Here is a 17,200-nt window from a genome sequence, read left to right as displayed (position 1 = left end):
TTTATAAAACCCATGGCAAGACATTTTACTCCATGGGTGTCTAAGAAAGAGTTACATTAGTTAATCATTACTCAAAATGCAGTTCCTTTGTCTTCATTCTTCATCAGGATTGTCTAAGTTATGTCTTACCAATTATTTCTCAGACTTCTTCACTCAACATAGAAAAAAAATGAAAAAGAAAAACCTCTTGTGGTTAAATGCATGCCTTCAATCTTTTCTATAAACATGATCATCAGTATTTTCTGCAAAATAGTACACGTGCCACGCTTTAGCTACAACAGGAAAACAATTTTGATAATGAAAGTTAAGGAAATACGTGAGCCTTTGCAAGAAGGCAATTTTATATTATCAAGAAGAAAGATTTTTATTCATTCACTTATGCAAATAGAATTTGCATTAGAGATGTTTGTGGTCTGTTTTCAAAGTAGTGGCCCAAAAATGAGAACAACATCATGGCTGTACACCTCACTTTGCCTGTTGAATTCTTGAAATTGGCTTACTGTCCTGGGGTTATTATTAATAGTGACTTTTATTTTCAGAGGTGTTCTGGTTTAGATGTAAATTATATAGCTCCCCTCTTATGGAAGATGTGCATAATAGACTATAAAAATGATATGTTGGTTATTGATTAAACAGAATGGAGACCTACTGCAGCTTCCTCAAGACCCAATTGGCCATCCCATCATGCATCTGTCTGGTATTAAGCATGCCACGGGTGAGGCCATCTACTGTGACGACATGCCTGCAGTGGACCAGGAACTGTTCTTGGCTTTTGTAACAAGTTCAAGAGCTCATGCTAAGATTGTGTAAGTGATAAAGCTCTTTTATCACAACAGACATTTACGATTGCCTTTTTGGCTAGGTCACATTAGTGAAAAATAATGGGATGAAGAAGATAAGCTATTTGTTGGCGATGTCCAATGTAGATTTGAAGTGAAACAGGATTGAAATGTGGGATTTACTACAATTTATCCCTCCATATGATAACTTCATGGTCCCAGAGGTTTTTTTCCCAGTTGTCTGGCATAGAACGATTGGAGGGTTCTTGTCTGTATCTTACCTGTCTCGTATCTTATTCTCCAATTATGTACATTCTTTATGGTCTGCTGGCTGAGGGCTGCTCTGAGGAGCCCTGTTCTGTGTGTTCTTATCTAGGTCTATTGATCTGTCAGAAGCACTCAGCCTGCCAGGTGTGGTGGACATCGTGACTGAGGAAGATCTTCACGGCGTAAATTACTTCTGCCTTTTAACCAAACCTGAGAAACTTCTATCGACAGAGGAGGTGCTGCATTTTTGCCTTCTGTTTTAAAAATAAGTTCTTCAGTTAATGGCACTTCATATTTTCTTAAAGATAACATCAAATTTGGCACATGATAAAGGATTCTGATATTCTTTGAATGCTTATTTATATAAACCACTGTATTCTAATAGTGAATGAGTTCCAGAAATACTCATTTTCCACCTAAGTAAAGAAGCTGACTAGTTATATAAATGCTACCTGGATATTTATATTTCCTAGTAGTAAGATTGTGTGCAGCTTTCATACTTACGAAAGGATAAATGAGAATAATGATAACTTGCATTTGCTGATCCTTCCCCTGAGAATTCCTTGCTGTTGCCCTAGTCTCAGTGTGTCCAAAGGCCAAGTCCAAGTTCAAGCGGCATCTCCACTGTGAGGCCTTTCCTTATTCTTTAATCCAGGAGTTCTGTCTCCCTCTCTGAACTCACGCGGACTCATTCATTCATACTGCCATGTGTTCAACAGGCACCTTTCAAGTGAGCACCTATTGTGGTTGGTCGCCATAGGTGAACAAGACCTATGTGGTCCTTGCCTTCATAAAACTTACTGTCTGGAGGAGAAGGCAAAGTGGACCTTTATTACACTTTCTATCTTGTATTGAGCTTATTTATTTGTTTCTATGTCCTATTTCCCCTGCCTATTCCTTGAGCAGCATGTCTGACTCATCTGTATATTCTATACACTACTTCCTGCAAAGCAGGGTAAATGAGCAGAGGATGGCATTGTTGCCATTGAAAAGCTTCAAATGATGAAAATGTTGATGACTGTATCTTAAGTTATCAGAAAATGCAGCAAGGGCAGTATCCTGAAGGTTTTCTGCATGACTGTGAATTCTCAGTTCAGTGTTTACTGAAAAGAGTTTCATCATTTGAAAGAGTCCCTGCCTCTGGCTCTCGCTGGAAGACTGAGTTGATAAAAATGAAAGTTTGGTAACTGAGCATCTGAAGTCAAGGCTGAACCTCCCCCGAGGCGGGACTGTGTGGTCCTGGCAGAAGACAGTGAGAACTGTGGCCTTTGCATAAATATTAACTAAACAAACAGAACCATCCTGGGATGCTCAATGACACCTGCTCTCTGAAGGGTGTGCATGCAGCCTCTGAGCGTCTCAGGGCGAGTCTGTGTACCAGGTCACAGGGCAGAACCCGAGTCTGTGGAGAGCGGAGACCAGAGTCCTTATGAATGATTGCCTCTGTTAGTTTAACACTTGTCTTTAGCATGCTATACCTTTAAAAAAATCTTTTCATTGCAGAAATTTTAAACATACAGAAAAATAGAGAAAAACAGTACAATGAATCCCCGTCGACCCATCACCCAGCTTCAACAGTTATCAGCATTTGCCATCTTGTTTCATTCCTTCCCCACAGCCCCCGCCCACCCATACCCAGCACACACACACTTTGTGTGCTGGATTTAACTTTTTTTTTTACTACCATTTTTATCTAGTGTTAAAACTACTATATACTCACTGGAGAAAAGACCTAATAATCTATTGCGGATTTAAAAAATGAGTGATTATGTTTTGTCTTGATTTTGATCATGGAAAAAGGTGGGAGAGAGAATCAAATACTCGTGTGACCTCTTCCAGTCCTATTTTTACCTTTCTGGAGCCATAGTTTTGGCCTCTCCCTTCTGCTTTCTGCCCTGCTCCCTGTGTGAACTCCTTAGGCCACCCACCTACCCCTCCTGCAGGTGAAACAGTGAACACTCCGGGCCTGGTCTTGGCTCGCATGGCCAGTCACGTCTCTTTGTGAAAAGCTGTGCTCCACCACAGTTCAGGCCAGAGACGTGCTCACCAGCAGGGCTGTGTTATCACCCTCTCCCTCCTTTCTCTTGAGTGAGATGGGCTTCTGCCTCCATGCAGGCAGAAGCTGCCTCTTAGAGTAGCCTTGTGGCCCTGCTCGTGGTGTGGCCACCCCAGGTGGAACCGTGGTCCTGGCTCTCCTGGGCCCACTGGCCCTTGAGCAGCCCTGGAGCCTGAGTCTGTTGTTCTTGAGGCAGCATCACACCTGCTCCCTTCAGCCACCACTGCCAACCATGTGGCTTGAAGACCTGCACTCTGTGGGCACCTGGGGTCAGCAGGCCTGCTCTGACCAGTGTACTTCTCTACCGACGCCTTTGTTAACCACAGCACTGCGGCGAAGTCCCACGTGAAGGGGTCATTTCCAGTGTGTCTAGCTCTGTGCCAGCAGAGAGGGGGAAATGAATGAGCAGAGAGGACCTGGTGCCTGCCCTCCTTGGGAACACTGCTTTGTCCTGCGTTGCAGGTATTCTGCGTGGGTCAGCTGGTCTGTGCTGTGATCGCTGATTCCGAGGTCCAGGCAAAGCGAGCTGCGAAGCGAGTGAAGATCGTCTACCAAGATAAGGAGCCACTGATCCTAACCATCGAGGTAATGAGTTCATGGGTAGGGCCAGGAGGGAAGGTTTCAGGGGTGCATCAGACAAAATGCCTTTGGCTGCAGAAACAGGAGAGAACATCTGACTCGAAGTGGCTTCTGAAACACAGGGGCTTTATTGGCCCCAGACTCTATCAGTGTTAGCAAGAAACCTATCTTCTGCCTCTCCTGCCTGCAGCCCACAGTGCAGGCTTTGTCTCCTTCGGTCAGAGGATGGCAGCCAGGAGCTTCTAGTTCCCATTCAACAAGCATGAGAGAATCCCACTGTCCCAGCACTCCAGGGGGCCCAGGACCCAGCCTCACCGGCACTCAGGTCACGGGTGCGCCTCTGGCTTCATGACTGGCAGGAGGGATGCAGGAGCTGTTGGTTACTGCTGGGGAGTCAGATTTCTTTGAGCTTCTTGGGCTGCACTGGGGAGTGATGGAGACCTAAACAGAAATCTGAGCATTGTTTGGAAGGGGACAAGTGAAAAGAATGCTGGATGGGCAACCAATGATATCCGGGAGAGAGGACATACCCTAGAACTCTGTATCCATCTCCACCCAGACTCTTCCAAGTACACAGTGAGAATCAACAAGATGTTCTATGAAACAAACATCGAAGATGCGTGTTTTAGATCCTTTAATGCATATCTTAAATAAGAATGAGAAATAGCTCCTATGATACCGACGGCTATTTTGGCAACTTAAATTGAGGAACTGCATTTCCTATCTTGTTTGTTAAAAAGAACTTTGAAATTTATAAAGATTTTAAGACTCACCTCCCATGAAATGATATGAGTATTCTTCTGCATATATTTCACTGGTTTTTATAACTTATTGTAATAAGAGCATGAAAGTTGGGAAAGCAGCATGAATGGATTAGATTCAGTACATGCAGACTCAGTGTAATCTGGGAATACAGTATTATCTTCATAACATAATGAATAAATTGTTCTCTAGTTGACTAGCATGCTCTGAGGCAGAAAATGAGGAAATGGCTTGGCCAAGATTAGTGTCTCCGGGAGAACTTGGCCTTGGGCATATTTCCTATCATGCTGTTTTATGCCTCGGAACATAGAGTTTGTTTCTGGACAATGTCCTCGGTGTTTTGAATTAAAATAAAATCATGTCAAGAAGACAGAAATAAAGAAGTTTACTTGCAGTCAGAGAGTGATTAGGCTTCCCAAGTTTTCCTGGCCAGTTTCAAATTCATTCTGTTCCCTCCCGAAACTCTCTTCATTTATACATTGCCTGCTGTGCTTGCTTACTGTCTACATTCTTTCCTCAACGTTTTGTTTTAGAGTTAGAATTTCTTCTTAGTAAGAAATTATTTGCATAATTCTTTATCAAAAAAATTTTTTTATAACTCTTTGCCAAATACTGGTGGCTAAATGTCTTCTCTTCCCTTCATCCTACTTTTCAGCCAATATAGAATTTCAAATAAGCAAATAGATACCACTCTCCCCCTACCCTCCCTCACTCCAGCCAGCACATCTCTAATTGTCTGCCAGAGACCCCAGCATCAAATACCAAACTTTGACATCATTGAAAAGAGCTACCTCCTGTTTCTATCAAAGGTTAAGTTCTCCAAAGTCAGTCACCTGGGTCAGAGTAGATTTAATCCAAGTATATAGCAGGGAAATATGCCCAGTTCTTTTACCACTTTCCTAACCAAGAAATATTCCGGAAATTGGCTCAAAGTTACTCAAAGAACAAAGACTAAACTTTAAAAAAATTGGATTTATAAAACGTAACTTCTGTTTGGAACTTGGAATAACTGAGTCTTAGATTAGTAAGAAAATCATATGAATTGATTCCAGTAGGAAGTATGTTATCAATCAAAACAGGATAAAAACAAATGGATCTCCATTACTAGATTAGTGTTTAACCTACTTACGCTTTTCTGAATTTTTAATAGTTTGAATGGGGAAACTCTGTCAAAACTCTTGGTTCAAAGGCTCAGGCTGATGACCATGATGAGAAAACTGTGCTTCTGACCAGAATCTCTCATCAGTCATCCTGATCAACAGCATGACCGTAGCTAACACCTAGAGCTCTCTATGTGCTTACCTGGTTCCAAGCAGGTTTCCTACATTAACTCACGAAATGCTCACAACAATCCTGAGGTAAAAACAGTTATTATCCCCATTCTGATGCAGAAACTAAAAGACAGGGTCACCCAAGTTCACACAGCTAGTCAGTAACAGAAGCAATCAACAAACACTCTATTAAGGAACCTCTGCCCTACAGTGGTAAAAGCAGACCAACCCGCTTTTTGAATGGAGTAATGGCAGGATTGCAGTAAGACATCCCTGTAAGGTATGTTGATAGGTCTAGACACCTACTGGTGGCCAGAGAGAACCAGAGTTAGGAGAGTCCCCAGCTGCCAGCAGGCTGGAATTTCACCGACGGACAATAATACATGGCAGGGACGCTGGCAGGAGCTGGCGCGTCACGTTCGCCAGTGGACCCAGCAACTACAGCAAGATGAACTTGTGAGGATAGGTAAGGAAACCAGCCAAGGTTGTCATAGCGACATTCCTGATTGTGTGTACCCATCCTGTATCCTTTCACTTCCATTAGGAGCCTGTATAGAAGTGGACTTGTGGTACCCACACTGGGCTTGTAATGGAATCTCCCTTCCAGGGCTGGAGATCCCAGTGCCCCACTGCCCTGTGCAGGTGCTGTGTTCATCCCCCCAGGGAGGAGCATGGGGCTGGCAGGCAAGGCCACCACGATCCTTGTCACTAAAGTGTCGTCAGCTAGCATTGACGGAGCGCTTATCATATGTCACGTTAGCTCTTTTACAGCTCATTTCATTTTATCCTCTCCACAGCTCCATTTTACAGATGAGGCTCAGAGAGGTGGAGTTGTAGACCCAAAGTCAAACAGCTGGTAGGTGGAGAAAATGGACACAGCGCCAACTGTATCCAGAGCCCAAGCTCGGAACCTATGTGCTGTGTGTCATTAGCTGCATAAAATGGGCTGTGGAATGAAGAGAATAACCTGCTGGAAATTAGTTCCATTCTGGGACCACCTAGGTGCCCAGTTTTCTAAGCATACTCTTTTTTCTTTTGACTCAATGAGGACATTTGTATTTGCTCCATGGGGAGACTCTCTGCAGCTTGGCTGTCAGCTCAGCTCATGGGGTCATGGTGAAGGTACGTGGGATTCCAGAGCCAGAACCATGCTGCCCAGCTCAGACGATGCCCCTCCGTGTGTGGGTAGTGCCATCGGGCTGGGTCTCCTGCCCAGAGGGGCTCACTCTTCTCTTCTCTTTCCAGGAAGCTATCCAACACAAGTCCTTCTTCGAGGAAGAAAGGAAACTGGAGTATGGAAATGTTGAGGAAGCATTTAAAATGGTGGATCAGATTCTTGAAGGTAAAACTATCTGGAAAAAATGATGCGAGGGGAGCACCCCTGAAAACCTTCTAAATATGTCTCATTTAGAGTTACCTTTGCCTTCTAGAAATCATCTCGAGATCAGCCTCGGTGGGTGAGCTCCTTGGAAACAGGCACCTTGTTCCCAAATGTGTTTCCCTCCATCGTGCGTGTGTGTGTATGCACGTGCGTGTAAAGTGACCTTGCCTTTGGGGCCCCTGGGCAATGACCATATCTATCTATCTATCTACCTATCTATAAATAGATAGATAGGTAGATAGATAGATACACACTCTCTCTATAGAGACAGATACATAGAGAGAGGATACACACAAACACACATACACATATATATACACACACACATTTTTTTCTGAGCCATTTGAGAGTAAGTTATTGATTTGATTCCTCTTTCCCCCTAAATACTACAGTATTTATTGTCTAAGAACAAAGATATTATATTATGTAAACATTACAGTTTCCAAAATCAGATCATTAACATTGACACAATACTATTATTTAATCTACAGACCTTATTCAAATTTTGCCATCTGTCTCAGTAATGTCCTTTTTAACAGGAAAAAAAAAGATTTACCATAGGTCTTTGATAACCTGTACTTTTCCCACGCTGCCCTGCTGTTGTACATTCTGTGAACTCTATCCTTAATGCCTGCCATGCGAGATCTGATTAACCCAGATGTGTTGCTGAGTGAGTGTGGCCTCTCTGTGCCATATCTCAGGGCAGAGAATAAGTCACCGGCTTTGCCTGTCTTTAAGTGAATTTTCAGGATTTTAGCCTCTTGTGCATGTTAAAAACACAGTAGTAGAAACTACAGTCTCCTTAATTTTTCTCTCCAACCCTGATCTCAAGCACAGGAAGAATCCTAAGACGTACCATCCTGAATGTCCAGCCAGAGCTGTGGCATGTAGAATCAGCCAGTCCAGCCACTGAGCGCAAAGCCCTTCATGTCTCTTCACTCACAGCCATATAAAAGCTGAAGCTGGTCGGGGCTGAGTGGATAATGTCACTCAAAAGCTGGAGAAGAGACACCTTGCACCATCACCCTGCCAGGATTCCTTGGCACCCTCTCTTATGAGGGACTTGGCAGAGCACTTCTTTGGGTTCACTCTCCTTATTTTGAAATCATATGGACAAAATAATGCTGATCTCAGATCCTCATCATGAAGATTATAAGGGCTAATACCTGTGTGCTTGGCACAGAGCTCGGCTCACAGAGCCATAGCTGTGAGCAGTAATTAATCTTAGGTTTGAATTTTTGTCGTTGTTCTCTAGAGAAGGTTGTGTATTACTGAGTGAACACACCAATAGGCGTTCAGTTATCAGATCCAGGGTTTCCCAGTTTTCCTCACTATAAGATGCTTCTGAAACCTGCCTGGAGATTCCTGTGCCCCTTTCTTGGAATTCTGGAGTTGGAAGAGCCCAGGAATCTGTATTTTGACAAATTGTAATAGTGCTTCAGGCAATTCTTAAGATTAATGAAATGTGGCAAACATTCGAAGGGTGAGTGTGTTTTGTGGGAGAAGAGAAGGTGGGAGCATTTTAAGCCCAGAGAGTGCCTGATAAGAGCACCTTGGAAATACTGATGTTTAGGGGATTTCCTCCTCTTTTGCCATAATCTGTCCTGAACTCGGTTCTTTCCATCATATGCTTTTGTGTGAGAATTCAATTATTGTATTTTTCCTTGACATCTGATTTAATTATTTAATTTAGTTGGGGAAGTTGTTCAGTCCACCTCTTACTTGAATTTTAACGTGTTACCTGGCCCATACCCTAATGATAAGTTCAAAAGTGGTAGAAAGCTTTTAAGGGGGCATTTATACCACTTCTAAGTTTTCAACCTCTTGACTCACCAGTTTGAGGGGTTTTTGTTTTCTTACTCTGCAGTTGTCATTGGATGAAAAATTTTAACTGCTTGTTTCAATGAGCGATAACTGAGGGTATATGGATCGTAGCAGAACCGCATCTGCCCCTTAGGAAAATAGGTGCTCTGAAAAGCAGACTATTTCAAAGATTAAATATGTAGAGCATTACATCAAGTCTCAGGTTGTTTTCTTGAAGAGAATGATACAATCGTTGGCTTTTACCAGCTGTGAAGGTATGTCTCTGCCCTACCTGACGCTGGTGTCATAACCCTGGAGGGCGCTGAAGAACATGGTTTACAAATGAGCCAGCTGAGGCTAGACAGACGTGCAGCGGACCAGGAATCAAATTAAGTTTCCCAGCTCTGAAGTTAGCCTTCTCTCCTCTGCTTTATGCTACTGCTCATTTGTCTCTTTAAAAATTCCATTAGCTGGATGGGCTTTAGACTGAGAGAGTAGATGACAGTCCCGTGGCAGGATTTGCAGCAGATCTAGAAGCCCTGAAACTGAGATTGTCTTCCCCTCATCTTGTCCCGTTAGGCATAGGACAGAGAGACTCCTTTATACCTTCATGGCTTTTCGTCCTTAAGGAACTCATTAATATGTGAATGTGCCTGAAGGAATCACTCCTAAACCCAAACTGGGATAACATTTTATCTCAGGGATTAGTTGAACAAATTGCTTTCCAACCTAGAGAGTTGAGAGCAACACCATAGGATGGAGAGAGGGCACCTTGGGTCCAGGGCTGCGGGGGTGGGCGGCGCAGTGTAACAGGGTTCTTACAGGTTTAAGCAGAAATAGCCCTCATATTTTTTAGCTCTGTATTTTTAAAATGAAGTAGCTATTTAATAAAATAAATTCTGAGTGGATAGGTAGGATGATTGCAGAATATGGATTTGAGCCTCTGGACAAATAGGTTTTTCCACATATTGTTTTGAGAAAAGCTTGAATTGAAATTGAGATCTGAGTTCCTGACATTTTAATTTTTATATTTTATAAAAGAAGCAGAATCCGTTTATACTTCTGTACTCTTTCTTTACTCAGATTTTGTATAAGAAAGGAAGCCCAGATTTTAACAAAAGGTTTCCTTGGGAATCTCCCTCAAACAATTTACAAATCACTGTTAGCAGGTGCATTTTTAATTTTTAAAAGTTCTGCCTTCCACCTAACCTATTGATTGACATAGCTGTATTCTGGTTTTTCACTTCTGCTTTTTCCACCCCCTGTCTTCCCATGGGTTACTCAAACATTTTTTAGAATTTTATTTTGGTTAATCTATAGTGGTTTGAGTGTATCTCTTCATCTAGCTTTTTAGTGGTAATCCTAGATGTTAAATGTAAATTATAGTATATCTGGTAGCAACATCTTATCAGTTTGAGTAAAATGTAGAAAACTTACCTCCTTTTGCATCCCTTTACTCTCCCTCATTTATAATATAATTGCCTTAAAAAAGTTCTTCTACACAAGTTGAAAACCACATAAAGCAATGTTAAAATTTTGCTTCAAATACAGTTTAGAAAACTCAAGAGGAGAAGGAAAGGCTATTGCCTTTATTTGCCTGTATTTTTTAAATTGAAGTAGTCAATTTATAATGTGTTAATTTCTGTTGTACAGAATAGTGATTCATTTATACATATATATAATATATATATATTTCTTTTCATATATGCTTTCCACTGCTCTCTCATCTTCCTGATGTTTCAAGATTCTTTAAAAAAAAAAATGTCCTGTCTGTTTCAAGAACTTCTCTTAGCCAATCATTATTTTAGGATAGGTCTGTTGAAGGTAAACTCTTTCAGCTTTTTTTCATCTGAGAATGTCTTGATTTCTTTATCATCCTTGAAAGATACTTTCACTGGATATAGAATTTTGAATCCTGAGTCTTTTAGCACTTGAAGAAAGATGTTATACCGGTTCCTCTGACCTCCATGGTTGAGAAATCTGCTGTCTTTTGAAGTATTTTTCCCAGATAGGTGAGGAAGTGTTTTCTGTCTCTGCTTTCAAAATATTTTTGTTCTTGGTTTTCAGAAGTTTGACTGTGATGTGTCTTGGCATGAATTTCTTTGGTTTATCCTCTTTGGGAATTACTCAGCTTTTTGCTGTAGGTTGATGTCTTTTACCAAGTTTGGGAAATTTTCAGCTATTATTTCTTCAGATACTCAACATCAATGACACAAATGTTCCATCTTTAATTTTAACCACATAGGATTCTGAGATTCTGCTCATTTTCCCTTCAGTCTATCTTATGTCTATTGCTCAGGCTGGGCAATTTCTCTTGTTCTATATTCTTGTTCCCTGATAATTTCCTCTCTTCTCTCTGTTCTGTTGTTGAACTCATGCACTGAGCCGCTTAAATTTTGACTGTTGTATTTTTTAGTTCTAAAATTCCCATTTGGTTCTTTTTATAACTTCTGTTTCTTTGCTGAGATTTTCTAATTTTTTCCATTTGTTTCAAGTGTTTCTGTAAATTAAAGCATTTTTATGGTGGCTGCTTTAAAATCCTTGACAGATAATTCCTATATCTGTGTCTTCTCGGTGTTGGCATCTGTTGATTGTCTTTTCTCATTTGAGTTGAGTTCTTGGTATGACAAGTGATTTCCAATTGTATCTGGTTCACTTTGGATATTGTGTTATAAGACTTTGGATCTTATTAAGTCATCTATTTTACCAGAACTCCTCTGACCCTGTGTTGGTGGGAAGAGGGGAGTGATGCCTTGTTATTGCCAGGTGGAGCGTGGAAGTCCAGGTTTCCCATAGGCTCCCACAGACTCCACCCTAGCAGAGGATTTTGGGTACCTCATTACAGCTTGACAAGGGTGGGAGTCTAAGCTCCCCACTCAACTTTTGCAGGTAGAGATAGGTCTGCAGTTTTTTTCTGTATGTTTGGCTGGAATAGAGTCGTTATTGTATAGAAATTTTCTGTCTTGCTAGGCTTCCCCTTTCCTAGTCCTTTGGCTGGTGAAAGTAGGCTTTTCTTGGGGATTTTTTTCTGTCTTTGCCTGTTGGTGTTTTTGGATGTCTGGCTTCTCTAGCACCAAGTCTGGGACATAGGAAACAAACAACAACAAAATCCACTGAATTCATCATTGTGTCTTTCCTTGGGTTGCAAAGCCCAAGCTAGTCTTCCTTCTCCTCTACCTTTCAGAGTCTTCTTATGTTTCTTTAATTATGCATAATGTCCAGGATTGTACTTAGAAGAAAGAACAGGGAGAAGCATATCTACTCCATCTTGTCTTGGAACTGGAATTCTCCTTGCCGTTGACTCCAGAAAGCCCGGCACCGCTCCCTAGGACTCTGTGGCCTGCTGTACTGGTAGACATGACAAACTCTCCTGCAGAACTACTTCAAGTATGCAGATATAATAAAAGCTAAATATCGTTGTTTGTGGCCCTTTGCCATGCAGCCTGCTATCCCGGCAGAAGCGCTGTTGGTGGAATTTCTCCATAATGAGTTAAGAGCTGGGGAGGGGGTGGTGCCACCTGTCCTATCTGACAGCCTCCTTGATTCTGGTGTGTTTTCCTCTAACAGGTGAAATACACATGGGCGGTCAGGAACATTTTTATATGGAGACCCAAAGCATGCTTGTTGTTCCCAAAGGAGAGGATCAAGAAATCGATGTCTACATATCCACACAGTTTCCCAAATACATACAGGTAATATGGGGCTTTGTGGAGGGAACTTGGCTCATGGTTCCTGCCAGCAAAATATACCAAGAACAATTAGAGATAAAAATGTCATTTTAGAAACTGAAGGCATTTGGAGTAGTAATAGCCATACAGGTTCAAAACATTTAAGATAGTATTATGAAAGTCGTGGCCTTCTGTTTGTGGATCTGTAACTTTAAAACCAACTATGAGATCAGTAGGTCTCTTTTGCTATACTCTTGGCACTGTTAAGAATACAAAAAAAAGATGACTGTAGTTAACACTGCTGCATTATATGTAGGAAAGTTAAGAAAGTAGATCCTAGGAGTTCTCATCACAAGGACAAAAATTTTTTTTGCCTTTTAATTGTATCTATATGAAATAGTGAATGTTAATGGAACGTACCAGAGTAATCATCTCACAATAGATGTAAATCAAGCCATCATGCTGTACACTTTAACCTTATTCAGTGATATACGTCAATTATTGCTCAATAAAACTGGAAAAAAAAAAAACCCACAGTTTAAGAAAGGAAGGCTTGCCCTCCCAAACCTGCAGTACCTAACTCACATGAAGCAAATAGGAAACAGTATCGGGCAGAATGCAGCCAAGTGCTGAATCAGCTAAATCAGAACTTGTAAATTTAGGTGGAAGAATTAAGAGAATGGAGGTTTTTCAAACACTAAAATCATCAGGAAGTCCCATGAAGAAGAAGTCTGAAGTCTGGATTTATAGTGAGAGTGTGGTTTATTTAGATGGTGAGAAGAGAGGCCATTTCCAGGCAGTTTCACACCAAGATCACACGCCACTCATTCATTCATTCATTCACTTGCCCATTCTGCAAACACTTACAGCCTGTGTCCCATATACCCGGCAGCGTGCGTGTGAAGGAGAAATAGCACGAAGACCACCCAAGCTGGAGTGGAGGACGCATCTGGGGGTGGCGAGTCTAAGCATCAGGGTGGAAGTGAGGGGAACAGAGCGTGGGGGTCTTGATTCAGGTCACAAGAAGCCAGTGCCATTACCAGCACAAGTAGGAATGTGTGAATGTGGAGAATGAGGCCTCTGAGAAGCTGGAACACTAAGAAGGGTTGGGCCAACTCCATTCCCATCCTGTGCTGCTCCTTATCCTTGTGTGACGTTGGACCCATCACTTCATCCCTCTTGGGCTCCCCACCCATAAAAGTGAATTTTTAAGACTTAATGACCTCCAACATTAGGATGGAAAAGAAGGGCAAGACCTACATCATGGAAGACCCACTGGCCAACTTAATCCAGATGGGAGGTGAGGAGTGCTTACTCTCCAGTGGTGACAGTGGTGTGTGGGGAAAAGACCCATCTGAGAGGTTTGGAAGGCAAGGAAAGGTCACTGCTTTGGGAAACACATCCCTAGGGGTTAGTCTGAAAAGAATACTTTGGGTGTAGTTCATGGGGAAAATTTTTTAAATTTTATTATCACAAAGATACCTCATTGATATTGAAAGGACTACTTAATCTTAATGATAGTGTTGGCAAAACTATTGAGATCAGCATGGATGCCTGCTTAGGTTATTGGAAACCATCCCACTGTTTAGTATAACCACATAATCTGTGTGTCATGTAGACCATTATGGAATCAAAACGTGTAAAGGCCGTCCCACTCCCTTGCTGCAGACGGGATGGATTAATGAGAACTGTTATCATTCACAGGACATAGTTGCTTCGACCTTGAAGCTCCCAGCTAACAAGGTCATGTGTCATGTAAAGCGTGTTGGTGGGGCTTTCGGAGGGAAGGTGATAAAGACTGGCATCATGGCAGCCATCACCGCATTTGCCGCAAACAAGTAAGTGGAGAAAGACCGCTAAATAAACTAAAACTAAAATGAGGTCGTGCTGAATATTCTCAGTATTGCAGTTAAGGCAGAAGAATCTGAGTCAAGATTATTTAAAATCACCTATAATGTACAAATACAGAAACAAGCTGCCAGCTTGTTACAACTTCTTTATCTTACATTGTCAAACTACACACTGTAAAAACAAAAATGAGAATCAATTACTGAAAAGAATGAACACTATAGTGAAGAATATTATAATACCTGGAAAGCAGACAGAAAACAGATCCTGAAAGGGTGGGGTTACTTGTCCTCAGCACCTGTATGTATATGTAGGTCAGTTCAACCTGTTGAGATAGATATTTTTACCTATCTTTATTTCTACATCTATGTATATCTGAAAAGGCTCATATAGATATAGATATAGATATAGATATAGATATACCCCAAAAGGTGTGTGTGAGTGTATATATACACACATATATATTCCTTAATTAAATAGAGATTTTGCTTTTGTTTTGCTTACTTTTGTTTATAAAGCCATTTTCCTTTAAGGGTCTCAAAATATTACCATAGGAAATTGTCTTTGGAGTAGGCACATGTAGAAGACTTAATTTCTTTGCTAAGTAATATAGGTCAGTTCCTCTACCCCATGACATGAAAAGACCTTGATTCCAGCCCTGTCCTATGAGGGAGCACTTGACAGTCGGACACCACCTGAATTCTTCTATTTGTCACCATCTATAATGTGGCCTTGGAACTGTTAGCCTATAGCAGAGGTTGTTGTCACAGTGAGAAATACCTCCAAAGCAATACCCTGGAGCCTTGGGTGCCCAAGAGCCCCATCCCATAAGCAGTGAGTGCCAGGTGTGGTGCCCTGACCCAAAGGAAGATGAGGCCACCGGGCATGCCCGAGAGCAGTACAGCCTGGGGTCAGAGAGTCGCTCTGTGGTTCAGTGTGTGTGTGTGTGGACCCCACCCGGGCTCTCACTAGGAGTTACAGAAACCCTGGTTAATGTAATTTGGTAAAAGAGTTTACCTCTCCTGCTTTTGTTTGTTTGTTTTAGGCACGGCCGTGCAGTCCGCTGCATTCTAGAACGAGGAGAAGACATGTTAATAACTGGAGGCCGCCACCCTTACCTTGGAAAGTATAAAGTGAGCAGCAGAAGAAGGGGAGGGGCATTCACGCTGTGATTATAACATTCCATACGCGCAGAGGGCCGCTTTTGGCTGCTCTCTAATGGGGAGTAACAATGCGCAAACCAATAAGTTACGCTTCTAGTCACCTTTCTATTCCTTGTGCCGATTACTGGCTGCTTCAATGAAGCTTTTCTGCTTTGCTCAAAAATGTCAGTTTATGAAAAAGTACTAGCTGGTACTGGCTGCTACAGAGTGAATAACTGGAAAACATGTGAATATATATGCATACATCCATGAAAGTAGATCTGATAGCCACACTATTTCCACAGAAAAAAGAGATAAAAACAGTCGTTTCCATAACAATAGTGTTACGTGAAATTGCAATTGTTTGCCAACAGGTTCCTCATTTTTCAGTATCTCAAGGGTGTTTTTGTAGAACTCTGTCCCAGAAATTCCTAATTCCTAGGAAAATTTCCATAGCAGGAAATAATTATTCTTTTGTTTTGTAAGAAAGAAGTTTCCTTGTCAGAGTGGGCTAACTGCTCCAACAGACAGCTAAAAACGCTGAGGAACTTAGACCTTTATGATGTTGATTCTTGCTGAAGTGAAGCCAGTATAATCAGTAGAGGGTGGGGGTGGGGGGAAAGGAGGAGAGGACTGTGCTGCCCAGCATCATTCACAGACTCAACATTTTCCCTTCTAGTAACACCACCATCATCCCTTGAACAGCATTGCTGAATACGGAAGCCACTAGGCACATACAGCTATTTAAATTTAAATCCACTAGATTAAATAAAATTCAAAATTCAGTTCCACAGTTGCATTATCTATGTTTCACATGCTCAATAACCACCCTTGGCTAGTGGCTGCCATATTGGACGTGCAGACATAGAACATGGCCATCATCACAGAAAGTTCTAGTGGATAGCACTGTCCTAAAGACTCTGTCTTCCACTGGATCTTCTGCAGAGGGCAGCAGACAAGGGAAGGGAAGGGAAGGGAAGTGGCACCGAGTGTCATGTGGGAGATGTTTTAAGCACCAGGCCTGTAAGAGGTGGTCCTTGCTCTTTAATCTGCACATAATTAGCCAGAACTTTGCCAACTAACTGCAAAGGAGGCTGGGAAATGTAGTCTTCCTGCATGCCCGGGATGAAAGACAACAGGATTTGTTGAACACATTGCACCGTTTCCACCACAACTGGTGTACCTGCGTACACATTGTTAGAAGATAACAAATGGATCTATTTCAACTTACATTCAGTCTAAGTTCTATTTTGAATCTCATTTAGTTCAACAAAGACTTATTAGAGTGAACTTTGTCCTCAAGGACATTACCTTTCAGAGGTTGAGGGGGATATAAGACTTACACATATGAAGTCCTTATGAAAACATAATAATCTCAGGTTCAAAAATGAGGGATGTATAACAAAGCTATGGGGAGAGATAAATATGAGTTAGAGTGTGTCCAGGGAACTTCTTAGAAAAGGTGAGACATAAATGACCTTCAAGAATGGATAGGCAAGAATGGATTCCCAGGTGGTGGGAATAGTAAGAGCATGAATGCAGAGGTGGGATGCACATGGCATGTTTGACAGGGGCAGGAGTAAGGGGAGAAGGGGAATTAGAACACAGTGTGCTCACTGGAAAGTAGTGGAAAATAACATGGGT

The 17,200-nt window shown here is 41.8% G+C and overlaps 1 protein-coding gene across 1 annotated transcript in view; it reads left to right on the top strand.

The window, feature by feature from the left end:
• The window catches only part of LOC102511500 (aldehyde oxidase 1), a 68,819-nt gene that overhangs the window by 27,198 nt on the left and 24,421 nt on the right, over positions 1-17,200 (top strand). Inside the window, exons 17-23 of the mRNA XM_032480094.1 lie at positions 637-806; positions 1,156-1,282; positions 3,565-3,687; positions 6,960-7,056; positions 12,466-12,590; positions 14,271-14,404; positions 15,460-15,547. Coding sequence (XP_032335985.1) covers positions 637-806; positions 1,156-1,282; positions 3,565-3,687; positions 6,960-7,056; positions 12,466-12,590; positions 14,271-14,404; positions 15,460-15,547 — 864 coding nt within the window. The remainder of the gene's footprint in view (positions 1-636; positions 807-1,155; positions 1,283-3,564; positions 3,688-6,959; positions 7,057-12,465; positions 12,591-14,270; positions 14,405-15,459; positions 15,548-17,200) is intronic.

This window comes from Camelus ferus, chromosome 5 (assembly GCF_009834535.1).
Source record: "Camelus ferus isolate YT-003-E chromosome 5, BCGSAC_Cfer_1.0, whole genome shotgun sequence".
Lineage (NCBI taxonomy): Eukaryota > Metazoa > Chordata > Mammalia > Artiodactyla > Camelidae > Camelus > Camelus ferus.
This window is presented reverse-complemented; position numbering and strand designations above follow the sequence as displayed.